The sequence below is a fragment of the Scyliorhinus canicula genome, chromosome 6 (assembly GCF_902713615.1).
Source record: "Scyliorhinus canicula chromosome 6, sScyCan1.1, whole genome shotgun sequence".
NCBI lineage: Eukaryota > Metazoa > Chordata > Chondrichthyes > Carcharhiniformes > Scyliorhinidae > Scyliorhinus > Scyliorhinus canicula.
The window spans coordinates 150,902,081-150,926,488 of record NC_052151.1 but is presented as its reverse complement, the minus strand read 5'-3'; the positions used below and the strand labels follow the sequence as shown (position 1 = coordinate 150,926,488).

The 24,408-nt window shown below is 42.2% G+C and overlaps 1 protein-coding gene across 3 annotated transcripts in view; it reads right to left on the bottom strand.

Annotated features, from left to right (window-relative positions):
• Positions 1 to 24,408, bottom strand: part of LOC119967574 (disintegrin and metalloproteinase domain-containing protein 17-like) — a 91,006-nt gene that overhangs the window by 51,062 nt on the left and 15,536 nt on the right. For all 3 annotated transcript variants that reach the window (XM_038800278.1, XM_038800280.1, XM_038800281.1), the window contains exons 3-7: positions 19,648 to 19,781; positions 14,253 to 14,341; positions 11,578 to 11,761; positions 2,528 to 2,661; positions 650 to 739 (exon numbers count right to left, since the gene is read on the bottom strand). In XM_038800278.1, the coding sequence (XP_038656206.1) occupies positions 650 to 739; positions 2,528 to 2,661; positions 11,578 to 11,761; positions 14,253 to 14,341; positions 19,648 to 19,781 (631 nt within the window). The remainder of the gene's footprint in view (positions 1 to 649; positions 740 to 2,527; positions 2,662 to 11,577; positions 11,762 to 14,252; positions 14,342 to 19,647; positions 19,782 to 24,408) is intronic.

The following is a 24,408-nucleotide window of genomic DNA, read 5'->3' as shown; positions in this document are numbered from 1 at the left end:
ACCATATGATGCCCAGAGGTGGAGTCCAAGGACAATCCCATGGAGGACATGAAGCCCTTCCTCATGAAAAGACAAGAATTAAGTGCTGAAGGTGGTATTATCCTGTGAGAATCCCAAGTAGTCGTCCTCTGCCCAGGTTAGCACCCAATTCTGAAGGAGTTACGCAACAGTCATCCTAGAGTATCCAAATACAAAGTCTTTACGGCCTTGATTTCATCCACCACAGGGTGCAGGCCTTTCTTATCTGCCCTGTATCCTGGAATACACATTTCTCTCTCTCTCTCTCTCTCTCTCTCTCTCTCTCGAGATATACGCCTGAACAAATTGAGGATTTACACAAAATACATCAATTTGAGGTACACAGTTGTTAAAAAGCAGACAGATAATGAATGTTACTTCACGCTTTCATGAGCCTACTCGAATACAGTTCATTTGCACTAACACTGCAACAAGAGTTGTTGAAAAATAAGCCTGACAGCACACACCATTACTTTGCAGCAAACTCATTATTGACCTATGAAGACAGCTTTAAAAATGACAGGCACCAATTCAAATCAATATATACAAGACTAGAACAGTCGAGCTCATACTTTGTGTAGCAGAGACAAGAGTTGAGAAAAATATTTCAGCATAATTTTGAATTATTTACCTCTTCTATTTGCAATCCATATCCTTTCAAGCCGGCAGGGTTCCAAGTGGTATTTCGATAAATGTCATCTACTCTGTCAATCAACTCAATCTGCATTTTGAAAGAAGAGTTTAAACCGTTCAGTTAAAAAAAACAATGTGTTTGGGGTGGCACGGCGGCGCAGTGGTTAGCACTACAACCTCACGCTGCCGAGGACCCGGGTTTGATCCCAGTCCTAGGTCACTGCTTGTGTGGAGTTTGCATTCTCCCCCGTTTCTGCATGGGTCTCACCCCCACAACCTAAGGATGTGCAGGTTAGGTGGACTGGTCAAGCTAAATTGCTCTTCAATTTGAAAAAAATAATTGGGTACTTTAAACTTATTTTAAAAAACAATGTGTTCAAATTATAAGCATATAGGATCAGAAAAGCTCAAGACATTGTACAGAGTAATAGAATCACCTTTTGCAAGAACCAACTTTTTTTCTTCCAGCTCTACATTTTTGATGAAGGGATATTACATCACCAAATTAAACCCAAGACTAACTATATGAAGTAAAAGGCAACCTGGTATATATATATCACATTTCCTCTTTATGCCTCCCAAAGAAATACTATGGAATAAGATAAATTGTGATACTGAACGGGAGGTGAAAGAAGTTAGTTATCCAAGTTCATATTTGATTTTCCTGATTTTGTTTCTAAATTTAAACATCAGTCTGAAAATAAATAGAAGACTTATTGAAAAGCTTTAAGCCTGATCAAAGTGTACCTTAAAATTATTAAATCCATAGTTTAGTCTAGCCTGCAAATGTTCTTTGTAATCCACAATAGAAAATTTCTGAAACATTGCATCAGTTCAATAACACATGCTTAGCGTATTTTTGAAACAAAACTAATACCTTAACATACTGACTATGTTACTTGACCAAGCAATCTAGAGGCCTGGACCAGTGATCTGGAGGAATTAGGTAAAATCCCACCACTGCAGCTGGGGCATTTAAATTCCATTAATTAAATAAAATTCTGGAATATAAAATTAGTATCATTTTCAATGAAACAGCCTAATTATCAGATATGTGCCATGCATAGCCAGTGTGGCCTCTAAGACCAGAGCCATGGCAATATGGTTGACTCTTACATGTCAGCTGAAATGACCTAGCATTATAATTTTTTTTAAATTGGTGTTCTTATTCTATTTAGAATCACCTCTTGGGAGAATGAAAAACGTTGCCCAATATTTCTCTCCACCACAAGGGACCAGAATATTAGGAAAGCAAACAAGTCTTCTCAAGCTTCCATCAATGTTAACGTAAGGAAAAACATTTGTGCTGCAATTGATATTTTTATCCAAATATAAATGTTGCCACAGTCCCAGAGGACCATGAACAGCTTTCACCTCTGAGTGGGAGAGCTGACTGGTGGTGATTTAACCAGAGGGTCACCACACCTCAGGCAAGGTTTTAAAAAAAAAATTTAGCGTACCCAATTTTTTTTCCAATTAAGGGGCAATTTAGCGTGGCCAATTTATCTACCTTGCACATCTTTTTGGGTTGTGGGAGTGAGACCCACAGAGACACAAAGAGAATGTGCAAACTCCACATGGACAGTGCTAACCATTGTGCCACCGTGCTGTCCCAACTCAGGCAAAGTTGAAAAGCTGGAGCCTTCATGAATAACTTCAGCAGGTACGGAAATTGAACCCGCATTGTTGGCGTTGCTCCGCATCACAAACCAGCTGTCCAGCCAACTGAGCTAACTGATCCCCATCCAAATATACGTCAATAAATACAACTTCATTAATTAAAACAGCTCACTATTTGTGTTAAGTAAAAAGGTACAGTAGCGTTAAAGAACAGAAAAACATTTTCAAAAACTTATTCATCCTGGAATCTGCTTACCAAATAATTGGTTGTGATGCTCTCTTCACCACGCCCCATGTGTTTAAAAAATCGATAATCTGCGACAACTAGCATTTTGCAAGTATTCTTCTCAGTATCTAGAGTGTTTTGCCTTTTCTGCCGCTGGAGGTATTCTATAAACAGATAAAATTTCTGAATTAATCATTCAAAAAGGGTTAAATTTATATCTTAATTTTCTTCCGCAAAAAACAAGATATTAAATCAACCATCCATGAATTCATATACACAACACACAAAAGATAGTATTGTGCTGGAGTCAAGTAAAGGCTTTTACAGTAGACACTTCACTTTAGTTAAGAAAACTATAAAGACACAACCCATGGAGCATGTGCCGTGCAATTGAATGACAGATTTCTGGTTTTCACAGAATTCTCAAGTGGAAACTGTCCAAAATAGTGTGAATGGCAAAAAGCGTCTCTATGTGCGCCGAACTGATCTGTCAAAATCTGATGACTATTGTCACCAATCAAATTAAACTCTAGCAGATTGTATACATAACACAGTAATATTTATATGACATATGTTGTCTAGTGCAATATAGAAAGCCTATAGAGTTGAGTCAAGTTAGAGTGACCTGAAGAATCAACCACATAAACAGCAAAACCTGGCCAGAAACCGCGGCTGGATTTTTATTTGTCGGTACCAGTAGCTTTTTTCCCTCTAAATTGCTTCAAGACTTTGTGGAGAAAATAGAAACAGATCTTTAAACAAAAATATGCATAGCTCATGAAGCAGAGAACATGAGCTAATGCATATATAAAACTGTAATGTCAAACATAGATAGCACACAACGACTACTGCCACCTGGATATTCTGCAGTAATAGCTACTGAAGGATGAAAAAGGAATAAGGAAAGACAAGGTTCAAAAGAAAAGATCCACATCATCAGAAGCAAGGGAACTGCAAAAGGTGGTGGTGGGTGAGCCACCTTCTTGAATCACGGCAGTCCATCTGGTGCAGGTACTCCCATGCTGCTGTGAGGAAAGAAGTTCCAGGATTTTGATCCAGCGGCTGCGAAAGTGCAGCGATACAGTTCATAGGCAGGATTGTATGTGGCTTGGCGGGGAAATTGCACGTGATGGCATTCCCACGCATCGGCTGCCCTTGTCCTTCTAGGTAGTAAGAGGTTTACAGGTATGGAAGATGCTGTCGAAGGAGCCCGTCAGTGATGGAGTGGGTGCTTAAAGTGGTGGATTGATTACCGATCAAGCAGGCTGCTTTCTTCTGGACAATCTTAAGCTTGAGTGTTCCTGAGGCTGCACTCATCTCGATGTGGAAAGTATTCCATCACACCTGACTTGTGCCTCGTTGATGATGGGCAGGCTTTGGAGAGTCAAGTGAGTTACTCGCTACAGAATTCCGATTAACTGACCTGCTCTTGGAGCCACAGTGTTTGTATGGCTGGTCCAGTTCAGTTGCTGGTCAATGGTAACCCCCAGGATGCTGATAATGGGGATTCGGTTTGGGTCACTGTCTATGCGGAGTCTGCTTGTTCTCCCCGTGTCTGCGTGGGTTTCCTCTGGGTGCCCTGGTTTCCTCCAACAAGCCCCGAAAGATGTACTTGTTAGGTGAATTAGACATTCTGAATTCTCCCTCAGTGCAACCAAATAGGCGCCGGAGCGTGGCGACTAGGGAATTTTCACAGTAACCTCACTGCAGTGTTAATGTAAGCCTATTGTGACAGTAATAAAGATCAGGTCTACAAAATTATGAGGGGCATAGACAGGGTGGATAGTCAGAGATTTTTTCCTAGGGTAGAGGGGTCAATTACTAGGGGGCATAGGTTTAAGGTGCGAGGGGTAAGGTTTAGAGGAGCTGTACAAGGCAAGTGTTTTTACACAGAGGTTAGTAAGTGCCTGGAACTCGCTGCCGGAGGAGGTGGTGGAAGCAGGGACGATAGTGATGTTTAAGGGGCATCTTGACAAATACATGAATACGATGGGAATAGAGGGATACGGACCCCGGAAGTGGAGAAGATTTTAGTTTAGACGGGCAGCATGGTCGGCGCAGGCTTGGAGGGCCGAAGGGCCTGTTCCCGTGCTGTACTTTTCTTTGTTCTTTGATTATTATTGAATGTCATGGGGAGATGGTTAGATTCTCCCTTGTCAGAGATGGCATTTGTATGGCAAAAATATTACTTGCCACTTATCAGCCCAACTTTGAATGTTATCCAGGTCTCGCTGCATACGCACAAGGCCTGCTTCAGGATATGAGTCACAAATGGTGCTGAACATCCCCACTTCTGACCTTACAATGGAGAAGTCATTGATGAAACAACTGAAGATGTTTGGGCCTAGGACACTACCCTGAGGAACTCCTGCAGCAATGTCCTGGGACAGAGAGGACTGACGTAGAACAACCACAACCATCTTCCTTTGTGCTAGGTACGACTCCAACCAGTGGAGACTTTCCCTCCTGAACTTAGGGTTCTTGATGCCACAAAGTACTGAGTGGGTATTCCATTGGGGCCTCCTCCTGTCAAATACTGGCTTGATGTCAAGAGTAGTCTCTCATCTTACCCCGCAAGTTCAGACCAAGGATGTAATGACGGCAGAAAGTGAGCAGCCTTAGCAGAATCCAAACAGCATCAATGAGAAAGTTATTGCTGTCTAAGTGCTGCTTGATAGCATTGCCGACGACAGCTTTAATCACTTAGCTGAGCTGATGATCGAGAGGAGGTTGATGGGTGGTACTTGGATGGATTTGTCCTGCTTTTTCTGGATAGGACACACCAGACCAATTTACCACATTGTCAAGTAGATGTCAGTGTTGTAGCTGTACTGGAACAGCTTGGCTAGGGCACAGCTAAGTCTGGAGCACAAGTCTTCAGTACTATTAATGGAATGCTGTCAGGGCGCAAAGCCTTTGCGGTGTTCATGGCTTTCAGCTGTTTCTTGATATCATGTGGAGTGAATCAAAGTTGCTGGGGTCCTAAGAGGAGGCCCCAATGGATTATCCACTCAGCACTGCTGGCTGAAGATGGTTGCAAGGGCTTTGGTTTTGACTTTTGCACTGAAGTGCTGGCCTCCCTCATCATTGAGGATGTGGATATTGTGGGTGGAGCCTCCTCCTGTTTAATTGCCCATCACCATTCATAACTGAAGTGGCAGGACTGGGGGGGTCAAAAATTGACCGATAAACAAGGTCCAGGTCCAGGGAATCACCAATTATCTGATTAGAAAAGGTAAAGAAGTGCACTCAGTACATTCATTCATTAATGGTAGCACAGTGGTTATCATAGTTGCTTCACAGCTCCAGGTTCTCAGGTTCGATTCCCGGCTTGTGCCACTGTCTGTGTGGAGTCTGCACGTTCTCTGGTTTCCTCCCACAGTCCAAAGCTGTGCAGGTTAGGTGGATTGGCCATGCTAAATTGCCCTTCGTGTCCAAAGAGGTTGGGTGGGGTTACTGTGTTCCGGGGATAGGTTGAAAGTGTGGGCTTAAATAGGGTGCTCTTTCAAAGGGCCAGTGAAGACTCGATGGGCCGAATGGCCTTCTTCTCACTGTAAATTCTATGATTATGATTGATCACGCACAGGAGGCTTTCTGGTGTCTTCAGATAATTTGCACACAACATATATTCTCAGGTTTGTAGAAATGGAGAATGGATCTGAGAGAATCTTATCATCCTGTCCCAGAAAGATGGCAATTGTAGCACTACTTGTACCTAAATTCTCAAAATACAGCCATAGTGGCATATATGTCTCTGCTGAGATCTCTGGAGTACAGCAGAGGGGAATTTTGTTTAAATGTAATGCTTTGTTCTCAACTGTTGAGCCCTGCGCATCAAAGACACCTCAACAATCTTCTAACATTCATCAGGCACCAACTTTCAGCAGTAAATTGCATTGATGTCTGGAACCTTCTCATCAAGGCTTGCACTCCAAGTAACCTCGATAAACAAAGGATAACTCATTTGTCCTTTATAATGAAACAACTTGATACATGAAATACAGGTGGCAGCATTTCTCAGATCTCCCATCTGAGCATTACACTTTATGGGCTGCTGTCAGGCGCTGATCTATAGTATAGTGGCAATCGGGGAGTGTTAAAAGGGTTCTGCCTAAGCTGAAGTATTGTGTGTGTGAGCATGTCTGTATATTTTACTTAATATGTGGAGTCCTTATTTTACTGAATAAGTTAAACATGGTTTTCATAAGGATTCTGACAAATGTTTTTGGATCATAACCTACAAATTCATCCACTTATAATTGGATATAGCATGCGCAATGACGATCACTGAATAGGTTAAATATTGCATAGAACTACGTAGATCATATTCACAATTCCACTCAATTAGCTGTTTGGATCCAGGAAACATTTAGTCATTCCACCACAATCAGCAGAGTTTGGAGACAGAGCGGAGTTAAATGGAAATAATCATAAAAAGAATGGAAACTGAGAATTTGGTGACAGTAGAAATTCACCAGTAGATATTAGTACGTGGTTAGGAATTTAGCTTGGCCTTGTAGCTTAATAGAAATTGCAAAGTCAGTGGCAGGTAACAGGCAATCAGCTATAAGTAGCTGCTCGATTAGGTGATGAATGTGAGCAAGATGCTAAGTAGTTGAAAAGCCAATAAAAGGATTTTCAAAAAAAAAAATGCTAAGTAGTTAACTTTTGTGACTTTCTGTTAGATCACACTTGTTTGCAAAGGCACAAAATTTTGGAGAACAAAAAAGGAGGAGCCAGAGAACCTTACGTATCTTGGTTTAAGTATCGAGGTATCTTAATATTTAAGTTCTTTGTATTTAGCATCGCATGGTTCTTGTTCAGCTTAATAATTAATCTTTGGTTAGTTCACTTCAAGGAATAGAAAGTGTACTTTAGACCTAGTTAACAATTATATAATATAAGTATATTTTAATTTTTTTAAATTTTCGTAGTTAGAATAGAAAGACAGCTTCAACCCATAAACTGCAATTCCTGCATCTTCCGGGAGCATTAGGCACCCACATTTTCAGGAAGTGTGAACTGCTCGAATTTATGCTGCGTGTTTCTGAGCTTGCAGAGCTGCTGCAATCAATGCAAGGCTAAAGAGTGACTAAATGTTTCCTGGATCACAAGTCATTCCACCACCAGACAGAATTCAGAATGGCAATTCAGAGGCCACCCAGAAAGGTAGGAAGAAATAGGAATCCTTTGGGAGTGAGGCACACTCAAACTGATTTCCAGCATAAAAACCAGTGAGGCTGATAACAACCCTAAGGACTGTTGTGAGCATGGCGTCATGAAGCAAAGATCTATACAAGGACGGATAGCAACTTGTGGAAATGCAGTAGTTTTTTTTTCTTATAAATTTAGAGTACCCAATTCATTTTTCCAATTAAGAGGCAATTTTGTGTGGCCAATTCACCTACCCTGCACATCTTTGGGTTGTGGGGCGAAACCTACGCAAACACGGGAGAATGTGCAAACTCCACACGGACAGTGACCCAGAGCCGGGATCAAACCTGGGACCTCAGCGACCTGAGGCTGCAGCGCTACCACTGCACCACTGTGCTCTCCGAAATGAGTAATTAGGGATTTGATTGCTGCAGGGACAGACTGTTCTGCTACCACTTGAGTTCCAAATAGTATGCTGCCTCAGCAGTGCAAGGGAAAACATCTGCAGGGGACAGGGTAACAAAGAAAAGGGGCGGGATCTCCGTTGGCAGACGCCAAAATCACAAAACGTGATTGGGCGAGAATAGGTTCTTTTTTTTTTTATAAATGTTTTTTATTGAGTTTTCATATTTTATATATTGGGCGAGAATAGGTTCTGATGCAAAAATCACGGCAGCCGTCGATTTGATGTCAAATCGCAATTCACCTCAACAGCGGCGCCAATGGGGTCCAGAACACACGTACAGTAAACACCGTTTGCATATCATTAGCGCGCCTGACTCTGTATTCTCCGGGGCCTCTGCGATTCTCCACCTGCGATGGGCCAAATTCCAGTCCGGCACAGTTCATTTGTGCTTTTAAAAATTGTGAAACCGGATTTGTGGCTGCTGAGGGAGAGAGAGAAGTTACGGAAAGTGTCCAACATCACCATAGTTGGCTGACAATTGTGCCGCTGGCTTTGGGGCTTCTGCAAGGGCCAGGAGGAGTAGCGGGGTGGCCAGGAGGTGGGCTATACCATTGCCGCAGCCAGAAATGCAGCCATGCACGCTGCTGACAGCCCACTGTGAACTGAGAGTCACAGGTCATATCGGTGTCTCCTCCAGGCCATACGCCTAGGTGAGTCGGCATCAACACTTAGTCTCAGAAACCGAGAATCCCAGCCCCCACCGACACATTGTGGTCCATGGCTGAACCAATGACAGAGAAAAATAGGGGCAACGGCTGTCAGAGTTGAAGGAGCTAGAGAGGAATTTAAAAAAACAGAATCTCAAATGATAATCTCTAGATTACTTCCAGGACCATGAATTGATGAGTAGAATTAAAAGGATATGGAAAGTTAATGCATGACAAAAGACATGGTACTGGTGAGACTGAGTCATTATGAAGTGGTCATAAGAGAAATGGAAAGCACCAGGAGTTACAGTTTCCTTACAAGGAGAAGCCACTGAACAGGTAAAGAATAGAATTCCACTTCAGAAGAATAAAGAGTAAAATAATGACTGATAATGTGATCCAGTTGCAAAATCTTCAAGAGCATCTCATATTGTAAAAGGTCAGGATTTGTAATGCTGGTTAAAATAAAACAAATTGCTGGAAATACTCAGATCAGGCAGGCATCATCTGTGAAGAGGAAAACAATGTTACCATTTCAAAACCTTTCCTCATTTCAAGACAAGGAATTGTGCACTGTGACCAAATGTTTTCCCTGTAGAAAAATAAGCAGGTAAAGAACTACTAAGCAGTTTGTAAACTCTTCTCCCAAAAAATGTAAATCATTTAATTTAGAAAAGTGAGAAAAGGACACCTTGTCATCAAAGAAGCATTTCAAATATTTTGAATGAAAAATAAATACGACAGAAAATTATCTTCTCTTGATCTTTGGGTATCTTTTTCAGGACCACTACAAATCATAATCTTCCGTTTAGCATCTTCTTTCAGGGGCACAATACATAGAACATAGAACAGTACAGCACAGAACAGGCCCTTCAGCCCTCGATGTTGTGCCGAGCAATGATCACCCGACTCAAACCCACGTGTCCACCCTATACCCGTAACCCAACAAACACCCCCCCCCAAACCTTACTTTTTAGGACACTACGGGCAATTTAGCATGGCCAATCCACCTAACCTGCACATCTTTGGACTGTGGGAGGAAACCGGAGCACCTGGAGGAAACCCACGCACACATGGGGAGGACATGCAGACTCCGCACAGACAGTGACCCAGCTGGGAACCGAACCTGGGACCCTGGAGCTGTGAAGCATTTATGCTAACCACTGTGCTACCGTACTGCCCGAACTGCAGGACCTGTACCTAAAGAGACCCCTATCAAAAATAAGACCCAACTGTGAGCCAAGCCAAATAGCCTGCCTGGCACAAACCAAGAAATTGAACATTCCTGCGTTGGACCCCATAGGAAGAAGGCATTTTAAAGACCAGTGCCAGAAAACAGCACCCAATTCTCCAATTGGGTAGATATTACTGGATAGACGCAAGGTAGGAAATTTTGTGAGACTACAGTGGAGCCAAGGATGTTCTTCTGGTCATCTTAGTTCAATTCTGCCCCCCCCCCCCCCCCCGCGCGATCCAGGAATGTGTCTGTTTTCTGTTTGAATATCGGAGCCTGATTCAGCCCTCCAAGATTATGCCAAACGCAACTGTTTCCAAAGAAACTTGGACCACCCTTCCATTAATGAGTAGGAAAAGCAAACACTTTACATGATATGGTTTCTGAGCAACAGAAAAGCTTCATTTCAGGAAGTGTGCTCAGGCTCGGTTATATTGTCTATTATACCAAATCCAACTCATCTCGGAATCTTCATGCAACCGACTGAAGGAGTTACTGACTGAAGTAATTACTTCCTAATTACTTTTCATTGCATTCTTAGCTTATTAAGCCCACTCCTCAACCTTTCTTCTTAACACAAAATGCTTCTCTAAATCCACCTGCTGGTTATTTTAAACATTTGGTGGAAAAGGTGTTCAAATTGCTTAAGGCATAATTCAAGTGATCCATCTATCTTGCCTGTTTCTAGTACACGTTAGAAGTGTCCTGTCTAGGCAGTAATTCCCAGAAGCCAAAGTAGGGATTGATGGAGATTATAGGGGTAGTTCATCTGTCTATCCTTTTGACAGCAGAAGCACAAGTCCAGGTTCCCTGCACCTTCATAAAACAAAAGGGAATGGAAAGTAGTACAAGTACTAAAACAAAACGTTACTGCACAAGATTAAGAACACTATCTTAATGCAAAGGAGTCATACAATAGATAATAAACAGAATTTATTAGTTTGAGAAGAACCAAGCTCTATTTCCATAGTACTATTCAAGTTCTCAGTTGAAGACTCAACATTCAAGTTCCCTTTCCAAAATGATATGTACAAAATGGTTATGTTGAAATCATACATGGGATTACGAAGGACAAATTTTAAACTGCATAAACCAAGTACAAGAAACCATAATAATACAGCTACCCTGAAGATTTAACCTTTCACTGTTGGTGATTCTGATCAATAGCACACCCCATATTCAGCTGTGCTTTGTTTCACAAAAGACAACACTAACGTCTGCAATTTTATCTCAGTGTGCAAAATGTGTTTGGAATATCCACAGAGCACAACTTCTAGCCACATGAAAAGTACTGACTATTGCAAGTGAACGAGATTGGGCTTCGGAATACAGAATTTAAAATTTTGTGCAAATAATTTGAGGAAATTGCAGAGTAGTAAGCCAAACACATCCAATGGTATAGAGTAAAGTACTTTCCCAGACAGCTTGAAATTTGAATGCCAATATTCCAGCCAATGCAGAGCCAATAGATCTATAATCAACTGCCAACAGCAGGTTGGCTGAAGACCAATTTACAAAATGAAAAAAGCCGAGTGACAAGAAACCAACAATAAGATAGCAGTTCCTCAAAAATACCCACCTGCTGAAGCAGCAATATCAAAATCATCTTCCTCCTCATCAACCTCTGGCAAAAGCTCAGAGTCATTCAGTTTTATATAACCACAAACATTTGATGACTTTAAACGCCCAATTTCCCGGACATCTTCAGATTTGTACGCCAACAATTTTTCGACAGGCACAGAGTCAATAAACCTCCATAGGGGCTAGAAAAAGGAATAAATAAAGATTATCACTAAATCAAATAAATTAATAAAAATGCAACTTTGAACTTTTCACAACAACTCAGGCCAATTTTATTATAAAAGAATCTGCATTTAGGCAGCATTTTTATATAGCATGATTCCTATATTACAACTGTGAGCACACTCAAAATTACTTCATTGATTTTTAAGCTCTTCAAGGTGCCCTGACATCAGGATAGGTTCTACATAAATGCAAGTCTCTTATTTTTAAAACACATCATTACAGTCCCAAATATTTCACAAATTTAAATCTACTGAGATCATCACTAAAAGCCTACATGATTTAAATTGATTACATGATTACATAATTCAATAATAAAAGGTTAATAATAATTATTTCATGTTGACAAATAAAATGATTACACAGTAAAATAACTGAAGTTGAGTATATGATTTAGTAATAATTGGCAAAATTGATTATATAATTCAGTAATAAAATTAATAAATGATTAATATGCAGTAAACAATAGTTCAACAGTAACTTTCCACTTCAAAGTTATTGGGTGGTGGTGCACGGAGTGTGGACTGAGCCACTTGAATCCTTTGGGCATTACGGGCTGCCATGCATTGGCATACACATCTGATGACCATGATGATTACGTAAAGGATAAATCCAATAACGCAAAAGAAGAAAATTCCTTGGTAACGGACCTTCCAGTGCTACCTAACCATCCAAAGAGCCAACCCCAAGTAGTGGATTTGAGGGGTGTTCAAGTTTCTTAACTTCGTTTTGGATGTGTATTGCAAAGTCTTTGACTTGGTCTGAGTTATTTGGAAAAATATACCATTCAGCGGTTTCTGAAATATTAAAAGGAACGGGTATAAAAGGGATACCTCCCTCTGAGTGGGTCGGAATTGCAGTACACACTCAGCACCCGGAGATATTAAAGTTTTGAGCATAACTGTGAGACATTTGAAGAAAGGTATTGTCATGTAACTGTTTAGTAAAGCCTGCTAAGCAGACCAGGCAACTTAAAATTAATATTGTTTCAAACATTATAACGGATTATTATTATTCTGATGCGCGCGCTTCACATGTAACGTGTGAACCCAGTATTTCTTTCCTTGGAGTTTCACAGCGGACTGTGCAGTCAGCAGAATATGGTACGTGCCTTCCCACTTGGCCCAGAGAGGTTCTTTCTGTATTTTCTTGACGAACACTGCCTCGCCGGGAATGAGGTAGTGTCCACCTTCAGGGGGTTCACCCCAGGCTGCGGAAACCCTGCTCGCAGCGCCATTTTTTAGATCTGAGCTTTGTTTAGTATATCTTTCATGTCGCCGCACGATATATACCACTCATCAGATTATGAAACAGATCTTCATGTCTGGAGTAAATTGCTTTTCTTCAGTTTGAATGTATGTTCCTTGGGGCAAACTTCCTTGCGCCATTACTTCATAAAGGTTGGTGTGTTTTAACAATATATTACAAGAAGCCATTTTAAGTTTTGGGCCATTTATTCCTTTTATTAGTTATATACTAAAAAGGTACATTCTTTACTAAAAAAAGGTAGATTCTATCAGAGAGGTTGTGCGGGCTAGGGGCAGGGGGTGGAGAAATAGAGAAACATAGAAAGTCAAAGAGGAAAATACTTCTAGAGTGAAGACTCAGCTTCCAATTATGGAACATGGATGCAGAATAGGCCAGAGGCAGAAGACTGAACTATGAGATAGCAATAAGATATTGAGTTTGGAACAAGTCTGATAAGGATTTAAAGATCAAGTTTAAACATAATACCGCACAGATCAAGGTGTTAATGTAAATCAACTAGAACAGGGTAATAGACAATCAGACACAAACAGCTGCATTTCAGGAATGTTTGTAGGAAGTGGGCAACCAGAAAGGAGGACAATGGAATATTGGAATATAAAGATGGTAAAAGCATGAATAAAAGTTTCAGTGGAAAATAGGCAAGCAATGTTGTGTAGAGGTAAACATTTTGGCAATACATGGGTTACTTGTACAAAACACTAGTTAGTAGTAGTGCAATTATGGGCACATTATAAAATGGGTACTAAAGACCTGGAGAGCATATACTTTGCAAGCTTATCACAAAGATACTGTGATCCAAATGGCCTCCTTCTGTGTTGTAAACTTGTGTGGCTCATATATGGATTAAAATCTAATATCTTTGAGCTCAAATGTATGCATTTTCATAGAATAGAATCTCTACAGTGCAGGAGGCCATTCGGCCCATTGAGTCTGCACTGACCCTCTGAATACCTAGACCCAATCCTCCACCATATCTCCATAGCCCCACCGAACCTGCACCTCTCTGAATTGAACCTGTGTCCCTGGCGCTGTGAGAAAGCACTGCTAACCATCATTCCACTCAAGTACAATTCTCCTTCAGTATAATAGATAGAGTAGTTCAACACAAAAAACCTGTATTAAATTCTGCAGACCAGGGTTTCAAGATGACATCTTAAAAAAGTAAATTAAAGTCAAGAATACCTCTATGTTAAATTCTCCTTCATCAGTAACAATTCTGGCAGTAAAATCCTCATCACCAATAACAGCTCGGACTTTTGAACCCGGTTCACCTTTTATTTAAAAACATAAATTTCATTTAATTAAACTTTGGATCATTCATAATTTCTACTTCAACATTGATTACGCCTTTATAATTCCTGCTCTCAATAGGGGTGATATGTAATTAATAAATAATTATTAGTGTTCATGATGCTGACAATCTATCACATTGTGAAGGGCTTTTACAAAACATAAATTTGAGGGGTTCTAGCAATGTCTTTACTGTAGAAATATTATGTTAATTGAACACAGGGAAGGAGTGGCAGCCATAAAAATGTAACTTACATTAATTAATAATTGTCTACAACATCTTGACATTTCCCCCATTGCAATTTTATTATTACATACTCCTTTTTTTTTCTTTAAATTTAGAGTATCCAATTCACTTTTTCCAACTTAGGGACAATTTAGTGTGGCCAATCCACCTAGTCTGCATATCTTTAGGTTGTGGGGGTGAAACCCACGCAAATACAGGGAGAATGTGAAAACTCCACATGGACAGTGACACAGAGCCGGGATCGAACCTGGGACATCGGCGCTGTGAGGCTGCAGGGCTAACCCACTGCGCCACCGTGCTGCCCTTTTATAACATACTTCAACACTAAACTATGAGAAAAAATGCAAACACTTAAATAGTTCGAATATCATTCCTATTTCTCCCTTATTTTGGGCAGCGTGGTGGCCTAGTGGTTAGCACAACCGCCTCACGGCGCTGAGGTCCCAGGTTCGATCCCGGCTCTGGGTCACTGTCTGTGTGGAGTTTGTACATTCTCCCAGTGTCTGCGTGGGTTTCGCCCCCACAACCCAAAAATGTGCAGAGTAGGTGGATTGGCCACGCTAAATTGCCCCTTAATTGGAAAAAATAATTGGCTAATCTAAATTTAAAAAAATAAAAAAAATTTCTCCCGTATTTTTATATAAATATTGATTTAATATTTCCCCATCCAACCTCTTTTTCCTAGTTTTTATCTACCCCTCAAATGTCAAATTTAAATAAAAGGTTTTATTTCCCAATATGTTTTCTCTTGTCCTTCATTTTGCCAGCTAAAACCAAGTTTTGAAAAACTGCATTTTCACCAGTTTCAAATATCCAGCTAATCAAAGTCCAGGTTTGAAGACTGGCATAGAAATGGTTTTAGGCATCAATACGTCAACAGTAAGATGATGATGACTATTAAAATGGGTATCCCCATCAATGCCCTCAGATTCCAACACTTCGATAGCAACCCATGTACACTCAAGCCTGAAATCAGGTGTAATGCCTCCTTTTGTCAGCTTGAATCTAGTATATGCCTTGTCTGGGGTCCATGAATTGGATTGAATTTGAATTGGCACTGTGCATTGGCTTGGTAACTCTTGAGAAAGGAATAACATTTTAAAAGGCTAAAATTCAATGTTGTGCAATCCAGGGAATTGTTTGTACTTAACCCATCATTTCGCTTATCATATTATGTGCTTCTTTATTTGACTGATGTATTTGAATCTACGCATACAACATTCTGAGAGTGTCTGCAACACTTTAAAGTACTTTAAGTATATTAGTAAGAGAAAGGTAGGATTTTTTCCTCTCAGAAATTTGAAAAGAAATTTGTAATTTTACCCTCATCTACGGCTTACATCTCTACGTTGCTCATAACTTACTTAAAGCTCTTATCAGGGCAGTGATTGAGAATGAACAGGGTGGGAAGAGAGAGAAAAAACAAGATAAAAGGATGCCAGTGAGAAAAAGTAAAAATGTCATGAGAATGTCCTGAGGTTAAGAATCCAGGAGAGGGATGGGAAAAGTAAAGTGACATAAGGAAGCAGTCCTAGTGGGTGATTGAAGGAGGGGCGTACTTCCTTGGACATGGGAAGTCAGTGGAAGTAAAGAGGAAGAAATGGAAAGATTTGCATTTATAGAACGCTTTTTATGACCAACGGTGTCTCAAAAGCACCAATGAAGTACTTTGGAACAGGAGTCACTGTAGCAAAATAAGAAGCACAGCAGCGTACACCAAGTTCACACAAACAGCAATGTGATAATGACCAGATCATCTGTTTCTGTGATGTTAATAGAGAGATAAATATTAGCCAGGACACTGGAAATAACTCCCCTCTTGTTCTTTAAAATGTTGCCACCTATTACATCCAACTGAGCAGTTGCTTTGGTTTAACATTTCATCCAAAAACAAGCACCTCCGACAGTGCAGCACTCCCAGCAGTGGAATGTCAGCTTTGAATTTTGTACTCAAGCCCGGGAGTAGAGCTTGAACCCAACGCCTTGCAAGTCACAAGCAAGAGTGCTACCAATTAAGCCATGGCTGGCATTGAAGCTAGCTATGGAGAAGAATAATGGGGATGTGAGCCTCAGCATGCATGAGGACAGAAGTTGCAACAGTCTGAATAACTTGTCGTTTATAAATTACAGAGGTGAGGTGGTCAACATGGAAGGATTCTTTCAGCAGTGGAGATAGAAGGGTAGGGACGGAGGCATGTAACACTGTCGGCATGAAATAAAGCATTTTCGTCAACAATCAGGTGTCCTCATTAATTTCAGGCAATGAAACAAAGTTCTGCAGTTTTGGACCACGTCGGAGCTGGCAGCCAGTGGTGGTGGAGCCAAGATTGGAACTATGTAGAAGACTAAATGGATGATTTCTGTTTTACTGACATTAAATTGTTTCATTTTAATATCAGATAAGCAGCAGGAAACAATGGCAACATCCATATGCAGATAGACAGAGACAGTAAAGCAGAGCGGCTGACCTCATTCAGAGTTGTCCAAATTGTAAAGTAATTCAAGGGCAGGAGTGATCGGTAAACTGAATCTGAAGGACAAGATACAGGCAGAATTTTGGATAAATTGAAGTTTACAAGGGGCGGCAGAGTGGTTCAGTGGTTGGCACTGCTGCCTCAAGGCACCGAGGATCCAGGTTCGATCACAGTGACGGGTCACTGTCCGTGGAGTTGGCATATTCTCCTCCTATCTGTGTGGGTCTCACCCCCACAACCCAAAGATGTGCAGGGTAGATGGATTGGCCACGTTAAATTGTCCCTTAATTGAAAAAGAAATTGGGTACTCTAAATTTAAAAATCATTGAAGTTTACAGGGATTTTTAAAAATGGCAGGCTCATCGAGAAAATATCCAAGCAGAAACACAAGAAGCCATTCAGTCCCAAACCTCTTCGGTCATTTAATAAGAACATACCAAATGTGTACATTAACTCCATTTGCTCACCTCTGTACATATTAGCAATCTCAGATTTCAAATTTTCAATTGATCTAATCTCAGCAGCGTTTGGGGAGGGAGTTCTACTATCCGTGAAGAAGTACTTCCTAACGTCATCTCTCAATGGTCTGAGGCGATTTCTCCAACAATGGAAATAACTTCTCACTGTCTCTCCTTTGATGCTATTAAACATCGCAATTAAATCATCATTCAATCTGATTGAGACTGAGTCTGGAGGATTAGGTTTTAACAGGCAGGTGAGTTTCAAATTTTGCGATTAACTCAACCAACTGTACCTAATACAGTAGTCCCCCGTTATACCGCGCTCCGCAATACCGCGGTTCGCGATATACCGCGGGGGGGTTTATGGACCCCAACTGTCAGTTGTGTCAATTTCAGCGGCCGGCTGATTATTTCAGTGAGAGCAGCTTCCCTCTCTGGATCAAAGTGAGCCGGCCGCAGAAATTGACACTGCCGGCTGCTCTCTCCCTCCAATCAGAAACATTAAAACTTAAAAGTTGGATGGGGGAGAGAGCAGCCGGCAGTGTCAATTTCAGCGGCCAGGCTCACTTTGATCCGGAGAGGGAAGCTGCTCTCACTGAAATAATCAGCTGGCCGCTGAAATTGACACTGCCGAGGGGGGGGGCGGGTGTTGGGGGGGGGGGGGGGGGAGAAGAGGGGGGGGCGGGTGTTGGGGGGGGAGAAGAGGGGGGGCGGGAGAGGAGGGGGGCGGGTGTGGGGGAGACCCCCCTGTGGGTGAGGGGGAGAGAGGGTGGACCTGCGGGTGTTGGGGGAGAGAGGGGGGCCCTGCGGGTGTTGGGGGAAAGAGGGGGGCCCTGCGGGTGTTGCGGGAGAGAGGGAGGCCCTGCGGGTGTTGGGGGGGGGGGGAGAGGTGGGGGGGCGGGTGTTGGGGGGGAGCGGGTGTGGGGGAGACCCCCCCTGTGGGTGTGGGGGAGATCCCCCTGGGGGTGTGGGGGAGAGAGGGTGGACCTGCGGGTGTTGGGGGAGAGAGGGGGGGACCTGCGGGTGTTGGGGGAGAGAGGGGGAGGAGAGGGGGGGGGGGGAGGGGGAGGAGAGGGGGGGGGGGAGGAGAGGGGGGGAGGGGGCAAGCCGGAGGGTGTGGGGAGGGGGCGAGCCGGAGGGTGTGGGGGGACAGGGGGCGAGCTGGACGCTGTGGGGGAGAGCAGGAGGGTGTGGGGGGGAGGGGGAGAGGGAGCGAGCCGGAAGGTGTGGGGGGAGAGGGGGCGAGCTGGACGCTGTGGGGGAGAGCAGGAGGGTGTGGGGGGGAGGGGGAGAGGGAGCGAGCCGGAAGGTGTGGGGGGAGAGGGGGCGAGCTGGACGCTGTGGGGGAGAGCAGGAGGGAGAGGGGGAGAGGGAGCGAGCCGGAGGGTGTGGGGGGAGAGGGGGCGAACCGGAGGGTGTGGGGGAGAGGGGGCGAGCCGGAGGGTGTTGGGGGGGGGGGGAGAGGGGGCGAGTCGGAGGGTGTGCGGGGAGAGGGGTCTAGTTGGAGGATGTGGGGGGAGAGGGGCAAGCCGGAGGAAAAAAAAAGAAATTGACACTGCCGGCTGCTCTCTCCCTCCAATCAGAAACATTAAAACTTAAAAGTTGGATTGGAGGGAGAGAGCAGCGGGCAGTGTCAATTTCAGCGGCCGGCTGATTTCAGTGAGAGCAGCTTCCTTCTCCGGATCAAAGTGAGCCGGCCGCTGAAATTTTAATTGGATCCACGATGGGGTTTTAAATTTATTTAAAAATCTATGCTAGCGCTTCCCATTGTGAGTCTACGGGGGTCTGACCTCTCCCCCCGCCCCCCGTAGACTCACAATGGGAAGCGCTAGCATAGATTTTTAAATAAATTTAAAACCCCCATTATGGATATCCGCGGCTCGGATACAACGCGGGTGGCTGTCTTGGACCCCAACACCCGCGTTATAAAGGGGGACTACTGTAGTGTGAATATATTCCTCATTTTGAACAAATTAATTTCCCTTCCTTCAAAACATCTTTCATATTACTGAAATTTTGCCTAAGCTTATGTTTTCAATGCAGCAATGCTAGCGCCTACAACAACAAAAGTACTTTATGATTTAAAAACAGTTACATGCACTAACCAATCACATGGCCAGTAAAGAAATTTTTCCATTGCACACGATATTCTTCTTCATTTCCATATCCATCCACTATTACTGCTCTGAAGGTTTCAGAAAATTGCTCCACACTTGAAGTTAAATACAATTTAAAATTTCTGTAAAGATAAAAGTTCAAAGTAAGATATCCAAGAATTCTGTAGGAGCAATAATTTTCTGCCAATCATCTGTTAGAAACATACATGCTTACTGTGCACTCTTAAAAACACATTTCAGCACACATCATCCTGACTTGGAACTATATCACCCATCCTTCACTAACACTGGGTCAAAATCCTGGCACTCCCTTCCTAACAGCATTGTGGGTGCACCTACAGCAGATGGACTACAGCCATTCAAGGCGGCAGTTCACAACCTTTTCAACGGTAATTAAGGTGGACAATAAATGCTGGCCTATCCAGCGATGCCCACATCCCATGATCAAATACATGTTAAAGAGTTTTAAAGCAACTCACATAGCAAGCCCATTTAAATGAATCTATGGCACATATTTTATGCCAGGAAAATAAGAAAAACCTTTTCTGAAGAGCTGTGGATTTTTTTATTCAAATAAACAAAATTCCGAAAGCTTTGGTAGTTGTTCACATTTTCATTATCTGGCCTTGTAGCTTTTTCTTGGTTCAATCACAGGGTACGGCATTGCTGGCAAGGTCAACAATCATTGCTCACCCTCAATTGCCTTTGAGAAGATGGTGGTGAGCCTCCTTTTTGAATACAATTGAGTTACTTGTAATTTCAGAGGGCAGTTAAGAGTCAACCATATTTCTGTAGATTCAGAACTAAACTGGACCCACCATATAAATACTGTGGCTACACAAGCAGGTTAAAGGCTAGGAATCCTGCAGTGAGTAACACCTCCTGATGGCTCCAAAGCCAGGAATGTGATGGAATATTCCCCATTTGCCTGGATGAGTGCAGTTGCAACAACACAAGAAGCTCAACACCATCCAGGACAAAGCAGCCAGCTTAATTGGCACCCCACTCACAAACATTCACTCCCTCCATCACCAACAATTAGTGGTAGCAATGTGTACCATCTACAAGATGCACCAGGAACTCACCAAGATTCCTCAGACAGCACTTTCCAAACCCACAATTTCTACTATCTTAAAAGGTGAGAGCAGTAGACACATGAGACACCACCACCTGGGAGGTCCCTTCTAAGTCACTCACCATCTTGGAAATATATCGCCATTCCTTCACTGTCACTGGGTCAAATTCCTGGAGCTCCCTCACGAACAGCACCGTGGATATACCCTACACCATAGGGACTGCAGCGGTTCAAGAAGGCAGCTCACCACTGCTTTCTCAAAAGCAATCAGTGATAGGCAATACATGCTGGCATAGCTAGCAATAGTCATATCCCATAAATAAAGAAAAGATTCACATGTAGGCTAGACTGTGTAAGGATGGAAGATTTTGTTCAGTAAAAGAGCCAGATGGGTTTTTCAATGATAATCCAATAGCTTTACAATCATCATTACTGGCATTACCTTATTGTTCCAGTTTTAAGGAATTAAATTTAAATTCACCAGCTGCCATTGTGGTATTTGAACTTGCACCTTCAGGTCATTAGTCCAGGTCTCTGGATTACTTGTCTTTGTAACATAGCCATAATAATACTGTATCCCTTCTGGTTTGATGTTCTCAATAATGGGAGGAAGATAGTGATATAGAAGAGGTGAGGTACACTTTCACTTATTTTCACTCATGGTTCCTTGATTGCACAATCAAATAATTGGGTTTAATCGAAGGTTTGGATAGAACCTTGAATTCTGGATACACAGTTTACTTAAGTTATGCATGATGTACATCAATATGCTACAATACATATCCTCTTGCCAAAGGATGAGTTTCAAGTAAAATTACACAATTCTGAAAAATATTGAGAAGTGCATCAAGTCACAATATCATTACAAGCTGATATATTCCTGGATTTTATGAATAGTAGACCACAAAACAAAATTCAAACATAACAAAAGGTTTATTGAAGATTAATTTGACCACCAGCACCCTACTGGAAGTTTATAAACTGCAAAGTCTACAACTTCTGCATGCCTTTTCTCATCAACTTGTTACTATAAACAAAGTAAGATGTCCTGACCATCATATGGCTACATTTAAACATTTATTCCAGCATTTATCACACTGTGTGAGCAAGAAAACTATTCAATATCAGGCTCCTATTAAGTCACAAGAAATGGGAACAAGATTAGATCATATGGCCTGTTGAGACCTGTCACCATTCAACACAATCATGGCTAGATCTTGGGCTCTAAAGGTCATTGAGAATGAATACTACGGGAAGTAAAATGGTTAATGAGAAGCCAAGCAGCAGGTTAGCACATGGGAAGGTGGGTTCAACTACATGAAAGTTAGGGGAAAAAAATAAAGGGAAGAACTCAGGAGATGTTATTAATGGAGGTGTTAGGATTCAAAAAGAAGGTATTAAAACTAGCATAAAAGGCACTTTACCTGAATGCTTGTAGCATTTGAAAAAAGATAAATGAATTGACGCCACAAATCATCGCAAAAGAGTATGATTAAGTGGCCATTACAGTGTCTTGGTTGCAGGATGGTCACAATTGGGACTTAAATACCCAGTCGTATCAGACTATTCGGAAGGACAGACAGAGAGATAAGGGAGGTAGTGTAGTTCATTTAAGGATGCCATCAGAGCGGTAGTGAGAGATGATATAGGTTCTAAGAAAAAGATTGAATCCATTTGGTGGAAATCAGAAATAGTAAGGAGAAAAGGTCACTGATAGGCGGAGTCTATTGGCCACCAAATAATATCATGGTGGAGCGGGCAATAAACAAAACAATAACTGATGCACATAAAAATGGTACTGCAATTATCATGGGGGATTTTAATCTACATCAATTGGCCAAACCAGGTCAGTCAGGGAAGCCTTGAGGAGGAGTTCATAGAATGTATCCGCAATAGTTTTATCGAACAATATGTAATGGAACCTATGAGGGAGAAAGCTATCCTAGATCTGGTCTTGTGTAACGAGACAGGAATAATTAATGATCTTGTACTTAGGGATCCTCTCGGAAGGAGCGATCACAGTATGGTTGAATTAAAAATACAGATGGAGGGTGAGAAGGTAAAATTCAATACCAGTCTCTTGTGCTTAAACAAAGGAGACTACAATGGGATGAGGGAGGGGGTAGACTGGGAGCAAAGACTTTGTGGTGGGACAATTGAGGGACAGTGGAGGACTTTGAAAGAGATTTTTCACAGTGCTCAGAAAAAGGATATACCAGTGAAAAGGAAGGACCGTAGGCAAAGGAATAATCAGCCATGGATACCTAAGGAAATAAAGGAGGGTATCAAATTGAAAGAAAATGCATACAAAGTGGCAAAAATTACTGGGAAACTAGAGGATTGGGAAATCTTTTCTTTTATAAACTTTATTATTGACACAAGTAGGCTTAAATTAATACTGCAATGAAGTTACTGAGAAAATTTTCCAGTCGTCATACTCTGGCACCTGTTCAGGTACACCTAGGGAGAATTCAGAATGTCCAAACTTCCTAACACCACGTCTTTCGGGACTTGTGGGAGGAAACCAGAGCACCCGGAGAAAACCAACGCAGACATGGGAAACGCGTGCAGACTCTGCACAGACAGTGACCCAAACCGGAAGTCGATCCTGGGATCCTGGCACTGTGAAGGAAGAGTGCTAACCACTGTGCTACTGCGCTAAAAATCAAGAGAAAACCACAAAAAAAGCTATAAAGAAAAGTAAGATAGATTATGAGAGTAAACTAGCTCAGAATATAAAAATTAATGGCAAAGGTTTCTACAAATATCTAAAAAGAAAAAGAGTAGCTATGGTAAACACTGGTCCTTTAGAGGATGAGAAGGGGGATTTAATAATGGGAAATGAGGAAATGGCTGACGCATTGAACAGGTATTTTGAAATGAAATGAAATGAAAATTGCTTATTGTCACGAGTAGGCTTCAATGAAGTTACTGTGAAAAGCCCCTAGTCGCATCATTCCGGCGCCTGTCCGGGGAGGCTATTACGGGAATCGAACCGTGCTGCTGGCCTGCTTTAAAAGCCAGCGATTTAGCCCAGTGAGCTATTTTGTGTCAGTCTTCACAGTGGAAGACACAAATAACATGCTAATAATTGTTGGCAAGGAGGCTATGGCAGGTGAGGACCTAGAAACAATCATTATCATTAAAGAGGTAGTGTTGGGCAAACTAATGGGGCTAAAGACAGACAAGTCTCCTGGCCCTGATGGAATGCATCCCAGGGTGCCAGAAGAGGTGGTAGGGAAATAGCAAATGCACTTGTGTTAATTTACCAAAATTCGCTGGACTCAAGGGCAATTTCGGCAGATTGGAACACAGCAAATGTGATGCCTGTTTAAAAAAGGAGGTAGACAAAGGGCGGGTAACTATATGCTAGTTAGCTTAACTTCTGTCGAGGGGTAAATGCTTGAATCTACTATTAAGGAAGAAATAGTGAGACATCTAGATAGAAATTGTCCCAATTGGGCAGGCACAATGTGGGTTCATGAAATGCAGGTCATATTCGACTAATTTAGTGGAGTTCTTTGAGGACATTAAGAGATCGGTGGACAATGGGGAACTGGAGGTTGTGGTGTATCTGAATTTCCAGGAGGCATTCAACAAGGTGCCACACAAAAGGTTGCTGCATAGGATAAAGGCGCATGGCGTTACAGGTAATGTATTAGCATGGATAGAGG